The sequence below is a fragment of the Xiphophorus maculatus genome, chromosome 18 (assembly GCF_002775205.1).
Source record: "Xiphophorus maculatus strain JP 163 A chromosome 18, X_maculatus-5.0-male, whole genome shotgun sequence".
NCBI classification, from domain to species: Eukaryota; Metazoa; Chordata; class Actinopteri; order Cyprinodontiformes; family Poeciliidae; genus Xiphophorus; species Xiphophorus maculatus.
In genome coordinates, this window is record NC_036460.1 from 28,692,400 (window position 1) to 28,710,208 (window position 17,809).

General features: G+C 40.2%; 2 protein-coding genes across 2 annotated transcripts; both read right to left on the reverse strand.

Moving 5' to 3' along the window:
- Positions 1-312: 312 nt before the first annotated feature.
- Positions 313-7,667, reverse strand: LOC102218224 (zinc finger protein 3 homolog). The gene is made up of 3 exons (XM_023350725.1): positions 5,471-7,667; positions 3,779-3,982; positions 313-2,152 (listed from the first exon to the last, which is right to left on the reverse strand). Exons 1-3 carry the CDS (start codon positions 5,628-5,630, stop codon positions 1,089-1,091), a joined length of 1,428 nt encoding a protein of 475 aa, XP_023206493.1. The 5' UTR covers positions 5,631-7,667; the 3' UTR covers positions 313-1,088.
- Positions 7,668-8,743: 1,076 nt separating this feature from the next.
- Positions 8,744-15,901, reverse strand: LOC102238341 (dehydrogenase/reductase SDR family member 11-like). Its single transcript, XM_023350882.1, has 7 exons — positions 15,645-15,901; positions 11,266-11,475; positions 11,075-11,169; positions 9,504-9,633; positions 9,179-9,271; positions 9,017-9,082; positions 8,744-8,897 (listed from the first exon to the last, which is right to left on the reverse strand). The coding sequence occupies exons 1-7, from the start codon at positions 15,774-15,776 to the stop codon at positions 8,856-8,858; spliced, it is 768 nt and encodes a 255-aa protein (XP_023206650.1). The 5' UTR covers positions 15,777-15,901; the 3' UTR covers positions 8,744-8,855.
- Between the last annotated feature and the right edge of the window lie 1,908 nt (positions 15,902-17,809).

Consider the following 17,809-nt stretch of genomic DNA (forward strand, 5'->3'; position numbering starts at 1 on the left):
ACATTTTTCATCAATAGGTAATAAAAATAGCCTTTTTTGTTCGTTATGTTCTCTTACATATGTCAGCTAGATATAAAGTATCTTGAAACCAAAGTCACAAAATGAGTCCTAAGAACACCTGCAAGCACCTGGAGTTGGATTTGAATCTTTGGGCCTGACAAAAGCTAAAATCCATCTGTCTGATGTTTTTGTGACATTTTCATTTTGTGTTTTATGATAAAATCTCAAATTATTTTCATTCAACATCCGATTTTAAATCAATTTGTTTCCCCCCTCGCTTTCTTTTCTAAATAGACATGAAAAATGACAGAAAACATTTCAAAATGGGTTTTATTTCAATCATTTCTGCTGCTATTTCATACGACGGAGTATTTCTTGCTTAAGTACAAGAATACAGAAAACAGGCAGAATTGAACCAAAACATCTTAAATTAAGGGAGAAAAACAAAGTTGATTTGAGAAAGGAGAAAAAAAAAGCTTTGTTGATGAAACAGCTGTGGACTACACAAATTAAAACATGTTTCTGTTGAACTAAATTATTTATGAACATTTCTTTCATTAAGGCTACTTGAACACGTTATTGGCTGCAGCTAGCAAAGCAGCCAATCCCAGCAGCTGAATTCAAGAACAAGACGCTGATTGGCAGCGAAGAGCAGAGATAAGAACGGCTGTAGAAGTTAGCTTCTCTGATGGAAATGAACTCATTTCCTCTAGGGGTGCACCGATGTAACATTTACAGACAAAAACAAATTGGTATTGGCCAATATTGGAATGGGTAGGTCAGGCTTTTTAAATGACGGACTGTAACTGGTTAGTCCAGAAAACTGCAGTCGGTGCACCCCCAGTTTCCACTGTGCATTTTAAGGTATATTTGCTGTTATATTTGCCAAACTAACTAACCAGTTAGTTTGGTTGTTGAAGTTAGTGTGGTCCATCGTGCTGGACTAGACTTGACTTACTCTTCTCAATCTCTGTGACAAGGAAGCATCTCACCAGTGTTGATTCTCATGCGGACGCTCAAATTGCCACAATCCAACTAAAAGCCTTTTCAGCCCTTAGCTGCTGCGTTTCTATCAACATTTGGCTACGTCAAACAAAAGGGTTGCTCTTGGCGTGGACTTTCATGTGGCTCACCAAGTGGTCCCTTCTACTCAGGCCTTTCCCGCAGACGCTGCAGGGAAACGGCTTCACGCCCGAGTGGATCGACTCGTGTCGCTTCAGTCGCGACAAGTGACTGAACTGTTTCCCGCAGGTCTTGCAGACGAGCGGACAGTCACTCTTGGTGTGGTGCAAGAAGCAGCGGTGTCGCGTGAAGTGTTTCCCGCATGTTTGGCAGGAATAGAGCTTCTTGGCCGCGCGGACGGCCCTCCGCTTCATGGCGGGCTGCGGCGGGTCTCGCGGTTTGGCCGAATGGGATTTCGTGTGGGACAGCAGGTGGTCCCTTCGACTGAAGGACTTCCCGCACGCGCCGCAGGCAAACGGCTTCTCTCCCGTGTGGACTCTTGCGTGTCTCTTCAGGATAGAGGGGTAACTGAAGCCTTTCCCACATGTGTTGCAGAGGATTCGCTCAGTCTCGGCGCGAGTTGATAAGCCGGCCTGTGCACCGAGCGGTTTTCCGCCGGAGCCTTTGGTTTTCTTGTGGTGGACCAGCTGGCAGTTCTGGCTGAACGACTTCTTGCCAACGCCGCACCTCAACTTGCTTTTGCGCATGTGGATGCCCACGTGTCGGATCAGTCTGGATCTAAACTGAAAGGTTTTCTCACAAAAGCCACACTGAAAAGACTGCGTGGCCGCCTCAACCGTAGAGCCCGACACCAGAGGGAGGTCTGTGTTTATATCGTCTGCATGTTCACCTTCGCAAGATTCCTCCTTAGGCGCAAACACGGCGAGAGGCTGGATCCGGTCGCCTACGCTGGTTTGAAGAAGAAGACCGGCGCATCGTTCTGACACAGAGCTCTTGCCTTCCTCACAACTAGGAGTCGGCAAGAATCCGTTTGTCTCCTCCTGCGCTTCCAGCTTCCGTTCCTCCTGTTCCTCTTTGATTTGTGGAGGTTCTGGCTCCTCCTTGGCTCCAGTGCAGGTCCTGTCCTGGCCAGAGAGCAGCTGGTCAGTGGGAGCGTTCTCCTCCACGCAGAGCCGTTGCCGTGGGAGGACTGTAGCGACAAAAAGACAAAGCAACTGAAAGACGGAGGAGAATCTGGTGGAAAGGAGTAGTTTCCATTTAAGAATCTTGTCAAATGAAGGAAAAATAATCTGATACTTTGCATTTTCAAGACTTTGATTTTGAAAGTCCTTGTCAGGACCACTGGCACCAGTCTGCGCAGGAAACTGGTGCCACATTCTTTAGGAAAAACCAGCCATACTCTGGATAGAGATGCACTGATAGGATATTAATATCTGTATCGGTGCTGATATCGAAGAAAGTCTAGTTTGTGTATCGGTAACAATGTGCCAGATCTATAATGGCAAATCTATTCAGTCTAGCTCTATGCTTCATGCTCTGATTGACGTCATGCTTTATTATCTATTTGAAGTTCCTAATTGCACTTTCTGAGCCATTTGAAAGAAGGGTTGTTACAGTTTATTTTTTACATGTTGTAGGTAGTCAACTATTGTCATCAGATTCAATTTCTAATAACTATAGTAATAATAATAATAATAATAATAATAATAATACTAACACCCATGTCTATACAGTACAGTATACAGTATACTGTACTGTATATACAGTACAGACCAAAAGTTTGGACACACCTTTTAATTCACTGAGTTTCCTTTATTTTCATGACTATTGACATTGTAGATTCACACTGAAGGCATCAAAACTATGAATAACACATGTGGAAATATGCACTAAACAAAAAAATGTAAAACAACTGAAAATAGCCCTTATATTCTAGTTTCTTCAAAGTAGCAACATTTTGCTGTGATTACTGCTTTGCACACACTCTGCATTTTCTTGATGAGCTTCAAGAGGTCGTCACCTGAAATGGTTTTCACTTCATAGGTCAACCTGCCCTGTCAGGTTAATAAGTGGGATTTCTTGCCTTATAAATAGTCATGAAAATAAAGAAAACCCATTTTAATTAGAAAGGTGTGTCCAAACTTTTGGTCTGTACTGTATATAACAATAAAATTCCGAATATTCAGAATGTGATTGGATAGAACTGGAAATAAAAGAAAAATAGGTCTAAGTTTACATCAGAGTGCAACAAATATCCTCCTATAAGACCTTTTAGTTCAAATATAACAACAGAGACTAACTCTAAATTGTGTTATTTTGTAATTTTCATTTACTTAGATGTTAACCTTTTTTTTTTTTCTAAGTTAAATGTGATTAGAACCAAAATGCATCAAATGCCACTTGCCCCCCTGTGTTAGCTAATCATTCAAATGTTCTGGGGGAAAGTTAGAAACTTATCTGACTGGAAAGAGCATCCAAATACTTAAAAAGAAACTAATAGTCTTGTAATTCTTGCTCATAATCCAGCCAAGGTCAGACTCTAATGCGTGGTTTTGTGCTGTTGTGGTAGTGAAACTTAGTCTCTGTCCTCACTGTAAACCAATCAAGCCTTTACAAATCTGAAAAACTTTTAAGAACGCGGTTCAATATGGTGGAATCAGACAGTGCATAATGTTAAAACATTCTAACTTTAGTCAAGAAATCCAGGAAACTAAAAACTGATAAAAATGATTAAAAAAAAACAAGTGTCCACTAAAAGTATTGAACAGCGTTTCCACAGTAGAAGAGTCATAACGGACTAGTTCGTACTCCCCACCTTCCTCATGACAAGCATGCAGTGTGTGTCTGTGTGTCTCCTCCTTCTGCTCTGCTTCCTCTTCCTCCTGGGCGCTGCGGCAGTCCTCCTCTTCGTGTTTCACCCGTGGTTCCTCGGGGCCCCGGCTGCAGCTCGTCCCCCCGTCACTGGCCAGCTGCCCGGCAGAAACCTCCTCCGCCACGCTGACGTGTTGCTGCGGGAGGCCTGGGAGGAAAAAGACAACGAACGACGACAAAGTTCAAAGGGCAACGACAAAGGAAAAAGTCGGGAGCCTGGAGACGATCAGAACAAAAGTGGGTTTACGTTGTTATCTATATTGAGAAATATCTACCAGTTCCCAGTGTGAAGTGTTCTTTGCCAAATTAAAAGTTTATTGAACTTTGAGAGGGCCAACTTGCATTATTTTTGCCATTATTGTTGGAAGTGAACTCAAAACAACAGTATTATCGTTTGTTGCAATAATTACTGGGACAATTTATCGTCCAGCGGAATTATTGTGACACACTTAGAAGTTTTAAAACAACATGAAATTTCTAAAAGCAACATTTAAATCTTGATTTTATTTATCCGGGGAGGAAAAAAAAAAAAATCCCAATCACACTTCATTGTGTGACAGCAAGTCATTTCTCCTCTTGTTAAATCCTGTTTGGATGGATGAGTTCAGTAAATCACTTCAGCAGAACCCAGAACTGGAAACTACCTGAAGCTTTTCCTGCTGCGCTGAATGCAGCTGAAATTGTCCCTGTGCTGAGCTCACCTGCTTAGCCTTTACCAAAAATGATTCAAATGTTAAACAAGTGACTCAGACATCTTGTGAAAATAGAAGAATATGTCCTTCTGTGTCTGTCAGAGAAGTGCAGAACGCAGTGAAATGCATCTTAAATGATTGCATCCTGAATCACATACAGTACAGACCAAAGGTTTGGACACACCTTTCTAATTAAAATGGGTTTTCTTTATTTTCATGACTATTTATAAGGCAAGAAATCCCACTTATTAACCTGACAGGGCAGGTTGACCTATGAAGTGAAAACCATTTCAGGTGACGACCTCTTGAAGCTCATCAAGAAAATGCAGAGTGTGTGCAAAGCAGTAATCACAGCAAAAGGTTGCTACTTTGAAGAAACTAGAATATAAGGGCTATTTTCAGTTGTGTTACACTTTTTTGTTTAGTGCATATTTCCACATGTGTTATTCATAGTTTTGATGCCTTCAGTGTGAATCTACAATATCAATAGTCATGAAAATAAAGGAAACTCAGTGAATTAAAAGGTCTGTCCAAACTTTTGGTCTGTACTGTATGCAATTTGAATACAACGTACTAAAAAAGAAAAAAAAAATTAAAAATTAATTTAAAAAAAAAAGTGCATTCGAGGTATTGAGAAGCAAATAGTTGTTTTAGATAAAGATGCCACACAGATTCTAGATCAGTTTGTTTTTGTCAGCTCCGCCCACCATAAAGCAATTTACTGAACTTTAAAGAAATTTCGTTCTTTTAGTTTCAAATGTCATTTCTGAAGTACATATCGACACACTATAAAAAACAAAGAACAAACAAACGCCATCATGGCTCTTATTGTGACTCCGGGAGTAAAAGAAATCATCCTCGCCTCCTCGTCACGGAGACTTTCTTACATATTAAAAAAAAAAAAAAAAAAAGCCCTCATCGGGTTAAAAACTCGGTGTCCATACTTAATCTGTGCAGCTTCAACTGCGGTTTCCAGTAGGCATTGAACCGCCTGACCTCTTCCTGATGCCGGATGATGTGCTTTTCAAACTCTGAGAAGATTTCCTCCGCAGCAGCAGCCAGCCTGTCTCTGATGAACTCTCTGAGATCCTGACATGAAGACATTGTTACTACACAACCTGGGATATACGAGAGGGAGGAAATAACACGAGACGCCTCTCACGAAACACCGTCTCCCACCCAAACAACCACTCAGAAGATGCTGCTTCTTCTTCTGTTGTTTTTTAACAGTTCCCTCACTTGTGTTCCCGCACAAGTGAGGGAACAGCGCTTTACCGCCACCTGGTGGTAAAGGTGCGGGGTTCGATCTGGAGCTCGAGTTAATAGAACAACCTGCATTTAAACCCCACCGTGCTTTGGCTTTTAGTTCAAGTTGAAGTTATTTTTCCTGTTTCTACACAACCTTTGATCTTGTCTAGCTATGTTTTATTTGTTTTTCATTGGTTTATTGAAGTTTATATTTTTACTATTATTGTCGTTGTACTTTGTGCAGCACTTTGCCCGGCCGCTCTAAATATGTCAGAAATAAACTATAACTCGCTCCGATTTGAGCTTTGACTCGAAGTTAACTTGTATGATCAGTTTCGATGAACAAATAGCAAAATCAAAAAAAGAAAAAAAAAAAAAACGGTCAATGAAGAGCTTGGAATGCTAAACAAATTCCAGCCAGCTAAACGTTTTGCATAGTTAAGATTTAAGATATCCCAGTCAGGAAAACAACGAGAGTCCACCCTGAATCCGGATGTCTGCCTGGGAAAGTCGCATTTTGTCCATGTCCATATCCAATATGGCTGCCATGCATGATATATGTTGAAATTCTCCTGACTAGACAACTTCTATCAGTTTTTAATCTTATTAAACCACTGACACTCAAGAGGCTGCAAAATATCTATATCTGAAAAACGGACCGTCACCTGAAACTGGGCTTTGGCGTCATGCTGTTCATGCTCTCCCACTTTAGAGGTAAACGGAATGCAGCAAGACTCCATAATCTCAGTTTAACCAACTTTCCTTTTATTCATTTCACTGTTTGGACAGGAAATGGAGAAGGGTATTAGCGCGGTAATAAAGTTTGCGAGCAAAGGTTGGACAGTTGGTGACCTCTGACCTGGCCTAATGTTTAGATTAGGCTCCGGAATCATCTGGGAAAACGAGGATAATATTTTAGTTTGTCACTGAAGTTCGCACATAGGCGTTCTCTCCCTGTCAAAGGTTATAAAAAGGTCAAAACGATTACCACCTTCAGTCCCAAGAAATTATTCTTCTAGAACAAGAAATCTTAAGCTGCGACGGACTGGCGACCTGTCCAGGGTGACCCCGCCTCTCGCCCGAAATGTCTCGCTGGAGATAGGCACCAGCACCCCTGCTGACCCCGCTAAGGTCAAGGGTGTAAGAAAATGGATGGATGGAAGAATTCTTCAGAGTTTAATAACAAGTACCAATGAATGCTAAATTTTTCCGAGTACCACCGTGCTGTCAAGACGTTACAATCTAGTAGAGAAGTTGGGACTTTCTACATTTTAAATTTGAATGAAAACAAAACAGAGGTGATGGTGTTTGGACCCAGTGGCTCCTGTGAGTCCTCCTCTGTTGACCTGGGACCCTTGGAGGTTTATTTTAAACCTGTTATTACAGATCTTGGTTTTAAGGTGGACAGTGATTTTAAATTGGACAGCCAAATCAGAGCCGTGGTTAAGTCCAGCTTTTATCATTTAAGGCGATTGGCGTCAGTGAAATCTTTTCTTTCCAGGCAGCATTTTGAAACAGTGGTCCATGCTTTTATTTCAACTCGGTTGGATTACTGTAACGCACTTTATCTGGGAGTTAGTCAGTCGCTGCTCTCACGTCTGCAGCTAGTACAGAATGCTGCTGCACGACTGCTGACAGGAACTCGAAAGAGGGAACACGTGACCCCTGTCCTGGCCTCACTTCACTGGCTGCCTGTATATTTTAGGATTCATTTTAAAATTCTTATGTTTGTTTTTAAATCACTACATAATCTTGCCCCGGCTTACCTCTCTGAGCTTCTTCGCCCATATATACCTTATCGGTCTCTTAGGTCCGCAGATCAGCTGCTTTTGGAGGTACCGAGATCAAGAAGGAAGCTCAGAGGGGACAGGGCTTTCTCTGTCATGGGCCCCAAATTATGGAACAACGTGCCTTTGCAGGTCAGGGAGGCCCCTTCACTGTCCACTTTTAAAGCTCGTCCTAAAACCCATCTATTTTATTTGGCTTTCAACTCTAGCGGGATCTAGTTTTAAATTGTACGTTTTTGTTTTTAAACTGTAAGTTTTTATTTTATGCTTTTTTATTGTTATGTTGTGTTTTGATGCACAGCACTTTGTATCGGCTGTGGTTGTTTTAAAGTGCTTTATAAATAAAGTTGGTTTGGTTTGGATTTGTTGGGTTTTATCACAAAATGTTGTCCTTCTAACACTAAAACGACTGGTCGCTCGGTACAATAACATAAAAATGTTGCAGATTTTCTAACTTGTATGTAAATAGATACACTCATTTCTCTGATTGGCTGCCAAATTCATCAAGCTGCTATGCTACTCAAGCTAGCGTAGCAAGTGCAAAAGATGGCACTCCTGTCCAACTAAAACCAGAAGAGATGAGGCAGCATTCATGCTAATCTACTGTAGCAACAATGAATAGTGAATTAAAAAAAAACGTTCCAAAAGTTGATGTTTCTTTACATATTTTGTAGCATTGTGTGTGGGGTTTGAAAACAGGGTTCCCCTTTTGATATTTTTTTTTATTATTGTTTGTTCTCTTATCTAATTTGCTGCTTGTTCTTTTGTAGATCAAAACATGTGTTTGATTTTTGTTTTGTGTGCACTAATTGGTGAATTAATACAAATAATTACATTTTTTAAAAAAAAAAAAGGATATGGGGGGGGGGGGGGGTGAGGAGTTCCCCAGCCAGAAGCTGTTGGGTGGGGGGGGAGGAACCCTAACTCCAGACTCTGAATGTTGTAGATGCGGCCCTGCTAAAAACAGCTGAAGACACAGCAGACACTCCTGTCTCAGTTTGTCATGAACGTCTGCAGTCAGCCATTCATTACACTCAGTTATGTTGAACTAAAAAAACATCTAAAACATGAAGGTTACGACTCCTGAAGAATGGACCCCGACCGCTACACTCTTCCTACTTCGCCGCGTTACAAATACAAACTTTTATTTTTTGGAAAACACTGGCACAAAAAAGCAACAGCTTTTACCTTTCAAATCAGACTTTTATTAGTTATAATAAATCGATGAGTTTTACTCATCCCACAGACGTGGTGAACAAACCACGTGAAGCATTAGCGACTGAGTTCGGCAACTCTACGACACTTGCTCAACTGATCGCATCTGAATGTCTCCGATCTGAACCAGAAAAAAAAAAAGAATACAGGGAAAAGGTCATTTAAAATTGTGTAAAGCAGGACAGAAACGACAGGAAAAACAAAACAGAACAAAAACAGTTTCAAAGAAGAATAAACAACCTGCACATGAGGAGGAGCGCTTAGGACGTATACGACAGCGTTAGCGACGTCTAATGCTTCCAGAGCCTGGGGGGGGGAGAGGAGGAAACAAACAAACAGTTTAGTCATTTCAGCTCCGCTGAAGTGAAACAAAATAATCCCACTCGACGGTAGCTGTCGTACTTTATAATAGGAGTAAACTGACGCGGCTTTCTCTGCGTTTTGGCTGTAGAGGCGCGGAGCGAACTCCGTCTCCACTAAACCCGGAGAGATGCACTGCAGAGAGAGAAACGGCGTTGAGCACCACACAGTACACGGCGCGTTCCCCGAACCCCCGCCTGGAGGGGACGAGCGGGGGGCGGGCCGGGGCGGGGTGGCTGGGTTTACAGAGCGTGTGACACTTTGTGGTTAAGCTGATGAATCTGCTTTGGTTTTAATGATGCACTCCCGACTCAATGAGTATAAATCACGGCTTTAAAATCCGCACAGGGAGCGACGGGGCCTTTACTGTGGCTCTGATGTGGGTCTTGGCGTCTCGCAGCTCCTGCCTCAGGCCCTCGGTCAGGGCGGTCACAGCATACTTGGTTCCCGTGTAGAAATGGATATCAGCGTTGGGAAGAACACGGTGTCCGCACATGCTGCAACAGAAGATGGAAGCTTGAGGGGCCAACGTCATTTCAAACAGACAGGAACGGCGGGGCAGCTTTTCATTCGTAACGCAAAAGGTCAGGGTCTTATTTCGGAAAAATATTCTTGTTTGTCTTATTTTTCCACCCCTCGAGTGACAGGGCTGTTTGAAGCAAAAACAATCCAAGTTCCATTGGGATTAGTACATTATTATTATTATTTTTTTTTTATTTTAATTTGAACTAAATTCTGAATGTAATATCTCTGGACTGTGGAATTCCTTGTAAAGTTGAAACGCCTTTTACAATTTTTTCACACTATAACAAAACTTAAATGCATTTTATTGGGATTTATATGTAAAATCAGTAAAAATTATACATGATTGTCAAAAATCTTTGGAAAAACTCTGAAAATGTGGCGTGCAGTTTTAGTCAATCAGAAACACTGACTGCGATCAGAAGTCAGCTAATAACTAGATACTTTTTTCCACTTCCGATACCGATATCTGACACATAAATGTGCTAAACTATAAAGATATTTGATAACTCTACACCAGTAAAGCACACTTAATGACATAAACAGCTTCACAAGTCGGGTCAAACATGTAAAGACAACACAACTTTAATTTGTTCGGTTGGTGTAACCAGGAGTATAACTGTCAACGGAAAATAATTAATGAAGAACCTGAAACTGTCAAAACTGACAACCTTCAAACATGTCAAAAAATAAACAGCAACAAAACTTCTTTCAAATGGTTCAAAAAGTGCAAATAGGAATTCTAAATGTGATGTAAGTCAAATAATAAAGCGTGACGTCGCTCAGAGAATGAAGCATAGAACTAGACTGAACAGATCTGGTCACCTATATTGAATGTTCTTCAATATTGGGGCCGATGCAAATATTAGTATGTCAGATCGGTGCGTCTCTACTAATTAGTAACTTAAACTGTGTGTCATTTGATCTTGGTATAAATCCAGCGGCCCACAAATCTCGCTTTTATAGAGAAGCTGCAAGAAGAGAACCGTTACTGAAGGAAAACCGTGTGAAAGGGAGAAAAGACTCAACAGTGAAGCCGTCTACAAGAAGAGACGCAGCAGACCTCACTTACAGAAGAAGCTAAAGGTCTCCAGTGTTCGGCAAAAAGATGCTGCAGATTGTGTATTGGTTTAGCAGCATCAGAGTAAGTAAAAAAGGCTCAATAACCCCATAAAGAACGCTGAACACAACCAGGCTGATCAGATTTCTTATTTTAAATCATCTTGAAAACGCGTCAATTCTCCTCATCATCCGCTACTTTGAGTTCGATTGAATTCGTTTTATTGCAAACCAGTCATTTCAGTTCACTCACAAACATTCCACGAAAGGTCCAGCAGGATACAGATCAGTTTACTGACGCACGTCTCCGTTTTGGAAGATTATTATCATTACTATCGTTATTAACTAGAAGCTTACCTGTTTAAGTTGATGATGTGTCCGTCGTCAATTTTCCTTTCCTTCATTGACTGGTACGCCTCACGACTGCAGATGCTCAGTGCTACAATGTTAACCTGTGGAATCGTGAAAAAATGTTGTAAAAAAAACTCACAGGTGGAATCAGCAGCCAAACTTCCCTCTGATCCGGGTCGGATCAGAACCGTCCTTACGTCCAGCATGTTCTTCCAGGCGCTGGTTTTGCCGCTCAGCAGAGGCTCGGGGTGAGCCAGGCCGGCGTTGTTGACGCACACGTCCACGCCGCTGTGCTGCGCCTTGATGGCCGCGAACATGGACTGGATCTCGTCCACGCTGGTCAGGTCGCACTTGAACGGGATCAGGACGCCGCCGTAGCCGGCACTCTGACACTCCGCAGCAAGGCTCTGAAAGTCAAAGAAAGAAGAAAAAAAAACGGACAAACAAAAAGATGATCACTTTCAATATTTTACTGCAATGAAACGTCTTTATTTCAGCAACTTCACCGGTGCATTTAAAAGAGCTTCAAAGCCGTGCCATCAGAGGTCAGCTAAAGTCAAGGAAATTTATGCAAGTTTCTCTGGCAGGCTCCTCATACAACATATTGTATACAATAACGTTTGATCTAAAGTGCTGCCTGTGCAAAAAAAAAAAAAAAATAGGGGTTCACCGATCACCAGTTACCAATTTTAAAAAAACCTGACCTGCAGATTCAGATTCTGGCCGTTAAAGATTTTATTGTCTGAAATAGAGTCAAAATCAAAATCAAATACAATTTGAAATGTACAACACATTTCAGGAAATGTGCTGTACATACTTGTGTGATGTGTTTACATCACAAAAACACGGTCATAGAACACACAGTCAACAACTGAATCATTACATTTTGCCGTCATTGCACAACAAATTGTTGATTCTTGCTGCGTATCTCAAGAAAGTCGCTGAGTTGGCAACAGTGGGGTCACTATTGTTATCTGCAAACATGCAGACCTGACCTGGTGGGCCGGTCTGTCAGTCAAACCTCAGCAGTTGATTTTTAGATCTTTGGATCATATCTGCTTCCCATGTAAGCATCGACCGATCGCCGTTCTCCCAAAATGAACGAAACCAGGGGAGTGGGAGGGATTTATCGGCGCACCCATGAAAAAAACGTAAAAAATTGGAAATGCTGTTTTGCATGTTTTCAAAGACAGAAACTGGTGTTTATAAAATCTCAAATCGTGTTGAAAAGAATGTCAAGGCATGAGAATCACACAATCCTTGAGTAGTCACTTCAACACTTTCTTTTTTTTTAACTCTTACTGCAGTCACTTTTTGGCACAACTACTTTTTACTTCAACTTGATAGATATTATTTTTAAGAGATGCTACTCTTACGTGAGTGAAACTGTTGCCCCATCAACCCACTTCTGCATGTACAGGTCAGGTCTGAACAGCCTGACCTGTTCAAACCTGTCTGAAATAAAGTTAAAATCAAAACTTTATTTGATTTTAATGAAGTCAAATGAAATCACTTTCTATTCTGAACAGTCAGAAACTGTCCTTCAGTGGAGAAACGAGGGAAAAACCGATTGCGGTTTTCTGGCCGATCACCGATCTTTGTAAAAGACTGATCTGCCACGTCCAATTTTAAAATTGATTATTTTTGTTTTTGGGTAACTGACAATGTGGCATAAGGAGAGTCATCGCTGATGCCCGGAGAATAAGAAAATCTGAGGTGATTTATCTTTTCCCTAGAGCACAGTTATACACTGGTAAGAATCACGGTCGTATTTTGTACAACACAAAAAGCTATTGAAAACTTGTTCGGCAGAGACACGGATACCATTCATTTTTTATTTGCCCCCAACAGAATGTAGCCCTGGGCAGAGGGCCACATCATCCTCATCAGTAACCGCAGCTGCCTGAGAAAACACAGCCCAGATTTATTATGTTTTCCTATGTTTTCAAAATAGCAAATACTAAAAAACCCCCAGATAAAATCAACTCCAGGGTTTGTATGCACTTAAACTAAGTTCACACAGCCAGCTGCAGGCTCTTCTTTTTATTGTGCAGTAGCAGATTTGAGAAGAACTCAAGATAAATACGGTCACAAGAAAGTCTTGTGATGAAGCTCATGCCAAACTTTAATCCTTAATTTAAAGGGGTTTCTATGCAAACAGTTCACAGCTGGGTTTTAGTGTTTGAAAGAGGGTGAAGAGCGTCAAATTCTGATTAGATTAATAGCTTATGAAAGAGTTATTTAAATGTGTCGTTAATGTAATAAAACTGGAAAACATCGAGAAATTATTTATTAAATATAGAATTAAGCAGTGTTGTATAGTAACGAAGTAAAAATACTTCACTACTTTACTTAAGTATATTTTGGAGTACTTCATACTTTCCTGGAGTATGAAAATTTTTGATGACTTTCACTTTTACTTCACTATATTTCCGAACTTAATTGCGTACTTTTACATTTTCAATGTGTGGTTTAGTTACTCGTTACAAAAAAGCGAGAGAGAAACAAAGTGTTTTGATCCCACCTACTGATTAGCAAGTAGCAAGCAGGCTACCGAACAAAGTCGGTAGCCTACTTGCCTGGGCTTGTTCATCACCTCCAATAGGATACACCTGTTTCGCTTCTCCCATTAAACACAAAGCAAGTCTCGCAATCAGCAGCAGCCACATGGAGGAGGAGACGGAGACCACAACGACTGCAACTACGTCGGACACGGCTCCAGGGGAACCACCAGCTGGTGATGAGAGCCCATGGCCTTATTTAAACACAATATACTCTTTCGTGGGTGTTAAAGATTCGTCGTACTGCATGCAGTTTATGTTATTCCTGCCCGAAGATGTGGAAATTCTATCTTACAAAAACTCCCCGTCCAACTTGAAGAAACACATCGAGGTAACGTCTTATGAAATGGTTATAATCCTCCTGTTTCAGTAACTATAGCTTGGTCACTAGGCACTATTGTGAAATCTTGACCATAAATGAACTTTGTTTGGCATTGTTTCAGTTCCACACTTGGTGTATTTAGCTTAGGCCTAATGTTGACTGTAGCAGGCTACCTAGACTCCTCTGTTCAAGGGGGGACAGAAACCATAGCGATAGCAATTTAGACTAAATTTAACAAATATAGAAAAGGCAAGCAAGTTCAAAACCATTAACATGTGCTACTCTTTAAAACTGGAACAATTTATTAGCAGGTTTAATTTTGCCTGCACTTGGTTGGGTACATTATTTTAAGTGTATTTGACAAGTTTACCAAAATATAAAAAATGTCATTCAAACTGCATTTGCTTTGTTTTACTTTTTACTTGTACTTTTCAACTTGAGTACATCCATTTTTACAGTAATTTCCATACTTAAGTACAAGAAGTTTCAGATACTTTAAGACTTTAACTCAAGTAACATTTCAGTCAGTGACTTGGACTTTTACCAAAGTCGTATTTTGGAGAGGTACTTATACTTTTACTTGACTCTGAGATTTCAGTACTTTATACAACACTGGAATTAAGTTATATGGGTTTCAATTACATGCATTGATTTCATTTTGAAAACGGGACATAATTATGTCATGATTTAATACATTTTTACTTAGACATATTTAATGAAGTTATTGAATGAAACTGCTAGCTTCACCCATCAAAGTCGGGAGGCGGGATTAGGGATGCTTAAATTCTTATTTCCACTAAAAGTGTAGGAATAAATTCAATAAATCTTTGCAATTTATTTGCTACAAATTCTGGCTGAGTAACTCCGGCCTTTATGTTTCTGTTTTGGTCTGAAATATCTCCAACAGGACAACGAGAGAGCTCACTGTGGAGGAAGCTGCCACAGACTTCCAGGCAGGATCAGTGTTAGCTAACACCGGCTAACATTCATAAACGTACTTGTTTATTATAGTATTGAAGTTATTTCTGTACTTCCCGGTGAAGCTATTGACCTCAAAGTCGTAGTAAATGTGGAAGAAGTTCACTTGACTTCCTGTCTGAAGTAGCCAATGAGACGTCTGGCTTCCCCTAATCCCGCCCACTGAGTTTGATGGGTGAAGTTGACCCAGGAACATGGAATATTTTATAAAATCATGAAATAATTACATCTTGTTTTCTTTTTTAATATAAAAATTATACATCTAACTGAGACACATGTACTGGCTTTTGATGTTTTTGATGATGGCACTCGTCAAAATGCAATTTTGTCACTGATTTCTCAATTGTCAACTGTATGTTGTTTTGATGACTTGTGTTTTTTTGATGTAAAGCACTTTGAACTGCCTTGTTGCTGATATTTGCTATTCAAATAACCTCGATTGATTGACTGCTTCACATAATAAATTATTTCCATAATTATTTCTAGTTTTGAAAAATAAATGCCACATGTCAATCATTATTCCACGAGTCATTTATTTATTGGAATTTGGCACTGTTCACTCTCCATACACACAGACCATTAGTTTTTATTGGACCACTGGAGGAAGTTGGGGATTTCTACTTAATTTGTGATCCACTTGACATGCTCACTGTTCACCTTATGTAAGATGGCTAGCGCTGAACAGCGTTACGATAAAGTTGAACTTGAAACAAACCTTTATTTTCTCTACGTCCCTTGCGCAGCCCACCACCTTCATGCCGAACCGGACCAGCTCCTTAGCCGTAGCCGCTCCAATCCCGACCGAAGCTCCGGTCACCAGAGCCACTCTGCCCTTCCAGCGGTCCATCACAGCTTCTCACCGGAACGTTCTTTAGCTAAAAAAAAGGCGACCATAGAGCATGTGACAGGGCAGCGGAGCGACCTGCGAGTTTCTATAGTTACAAACCCGTGAACGCAGCACGCTGCTGGTGACGCAATACGTTGCCTATGTGGCGCGTAAAGACAAAAACGCAGGGAACCGTTGCGAATTGTATGGAGGCCAGTTTCTGCCACTGTCACGAGGAAAAAAATATATAAAAAAAGTAAGAAATATGCGGTCCATGTATGTTGTATCTTATAATACAACATACATAAATATGATCTAATAATGATATTTATGTCGTACTGCTTGACAATTCTGACTGCAATTCTGTACTATTAAGTCATGAAACAGTTTCTCATAATTAAAATAAACAATTTATTTTCTTTAGTACAGCAGTAATAAATTATAGTGGAACCCCAGTACTCATAGGGATTAGGGAACACAAACACCGTGCATAGCAAAAATCTCAGGATACATATGACCCCTTTAAACTGATACGTTTATTTAATTTAAAAAAACAACAAAAAAAAACAATCATACTTTAACATGCCTTAATATGCACAGTGCAAACCATTGTGTCTGGTTTCTTCACTCAACATTGTTAATGTTGTTTGCTAACACTCCTTACCAAACCTCTGGGTCACATAAATTAATATTACTTTCTGTCCCGGTGTCCATTTTGTGTTTTTGATTTGAAACTAAAAGGGAAATATCATAGATCTACACAGTTAAGACAGGGTGCAACACAAATATATACATATACATAAGATTATTAATGTTAATTTAGCATTTATTTAAAAAAAAAAAAAAAACTCCTTAATTTTTAAATTTCATCTTAATTTTTTTGTCATTCAGAGGTGAACTGCTGCATGAGTTTGCAAACTTGGGGATGGACGCTCTATTTCCTGGCAGATTGCATGATTCCTTGAAACATAAAACTATTCAAAGAAATTAGACATTAACCTTGAATAATAAAGAGACATCAATATTACTACATGTAGAAAATAGTGACTTAAAAAGCTTTCTGTCTCTATCAACCTTTATCCACAAAATTGGTTGAATAACTCTTCTCATACACTGCGAATTTCCAATTTCACTCTTGCGGTTTAAAGTTGAACATTTGACACATGTTATCACCGTGATTTATTGTCATGGCTTTTCATGGTGTGCGCTGTCAGAGACAGTGGGTAGACAGACTGTACTCGCTTGGTTCGATCAGGGACCATCCACCCACTAACTATTCAATAAAGATAGTTTTGCGGGTGGATTCTAACATCCAACCTCGACCACAATCCGCCCCCCACCCCATTCCACAGTCCTCATCCTGAAGCTTCTCACCTCACCTCATCACGTAATGACCACATCCGGTCTTGTGAGAAGACTTGTCTCAGAAATATGAACAAATGGGCCTTTTCTTCCGTTACTGCTAAGCTACTTACTAGCATTTATCGTATAAAAAGAAATAAAACTTCTTTTCCCCCTTTTTGTCTGATATTAAACAAAACTAACATCTTTACGTAAAAGTATGTATAATAGAATTGTTATAGATAACAAATAGATTAGCTAACTGAATTTTCCTCTGTAAAAAGTATTGAGTGTATTATTGTGTACTTTTTAAAAATATGCTTACCTTAAGGTGAGAATATGTTTCCTTATCTTTGTCAGGGGTTTCGCTATGGAGACGGCCAGGAGAAATGGACTGAAGAGACAAGAGGACAGTCTGTAAATGTTAGGACGGAAAAAGACACTTAAAGACATCTAAAAACATTGGCCTGAAGCTTTGAAGATCAATTTGAACGTTTTTTTAAAAACTGCAAGAATAATAAGTCGTATTCAGCGGCAAGCCATGCATTTCAAAAACCAATAAATTTGTCATTTCAGAAACAAAGCGCCTTGAGTTATGAACTTTTTTGTCAACAAACACACCTTCACAGGGCTCTGCTACACAAATAGGAATGAAAATATGAAGGATCACCTTAGCCATAAAGGTGCAGTATGTAACTTTTATTATATACTGC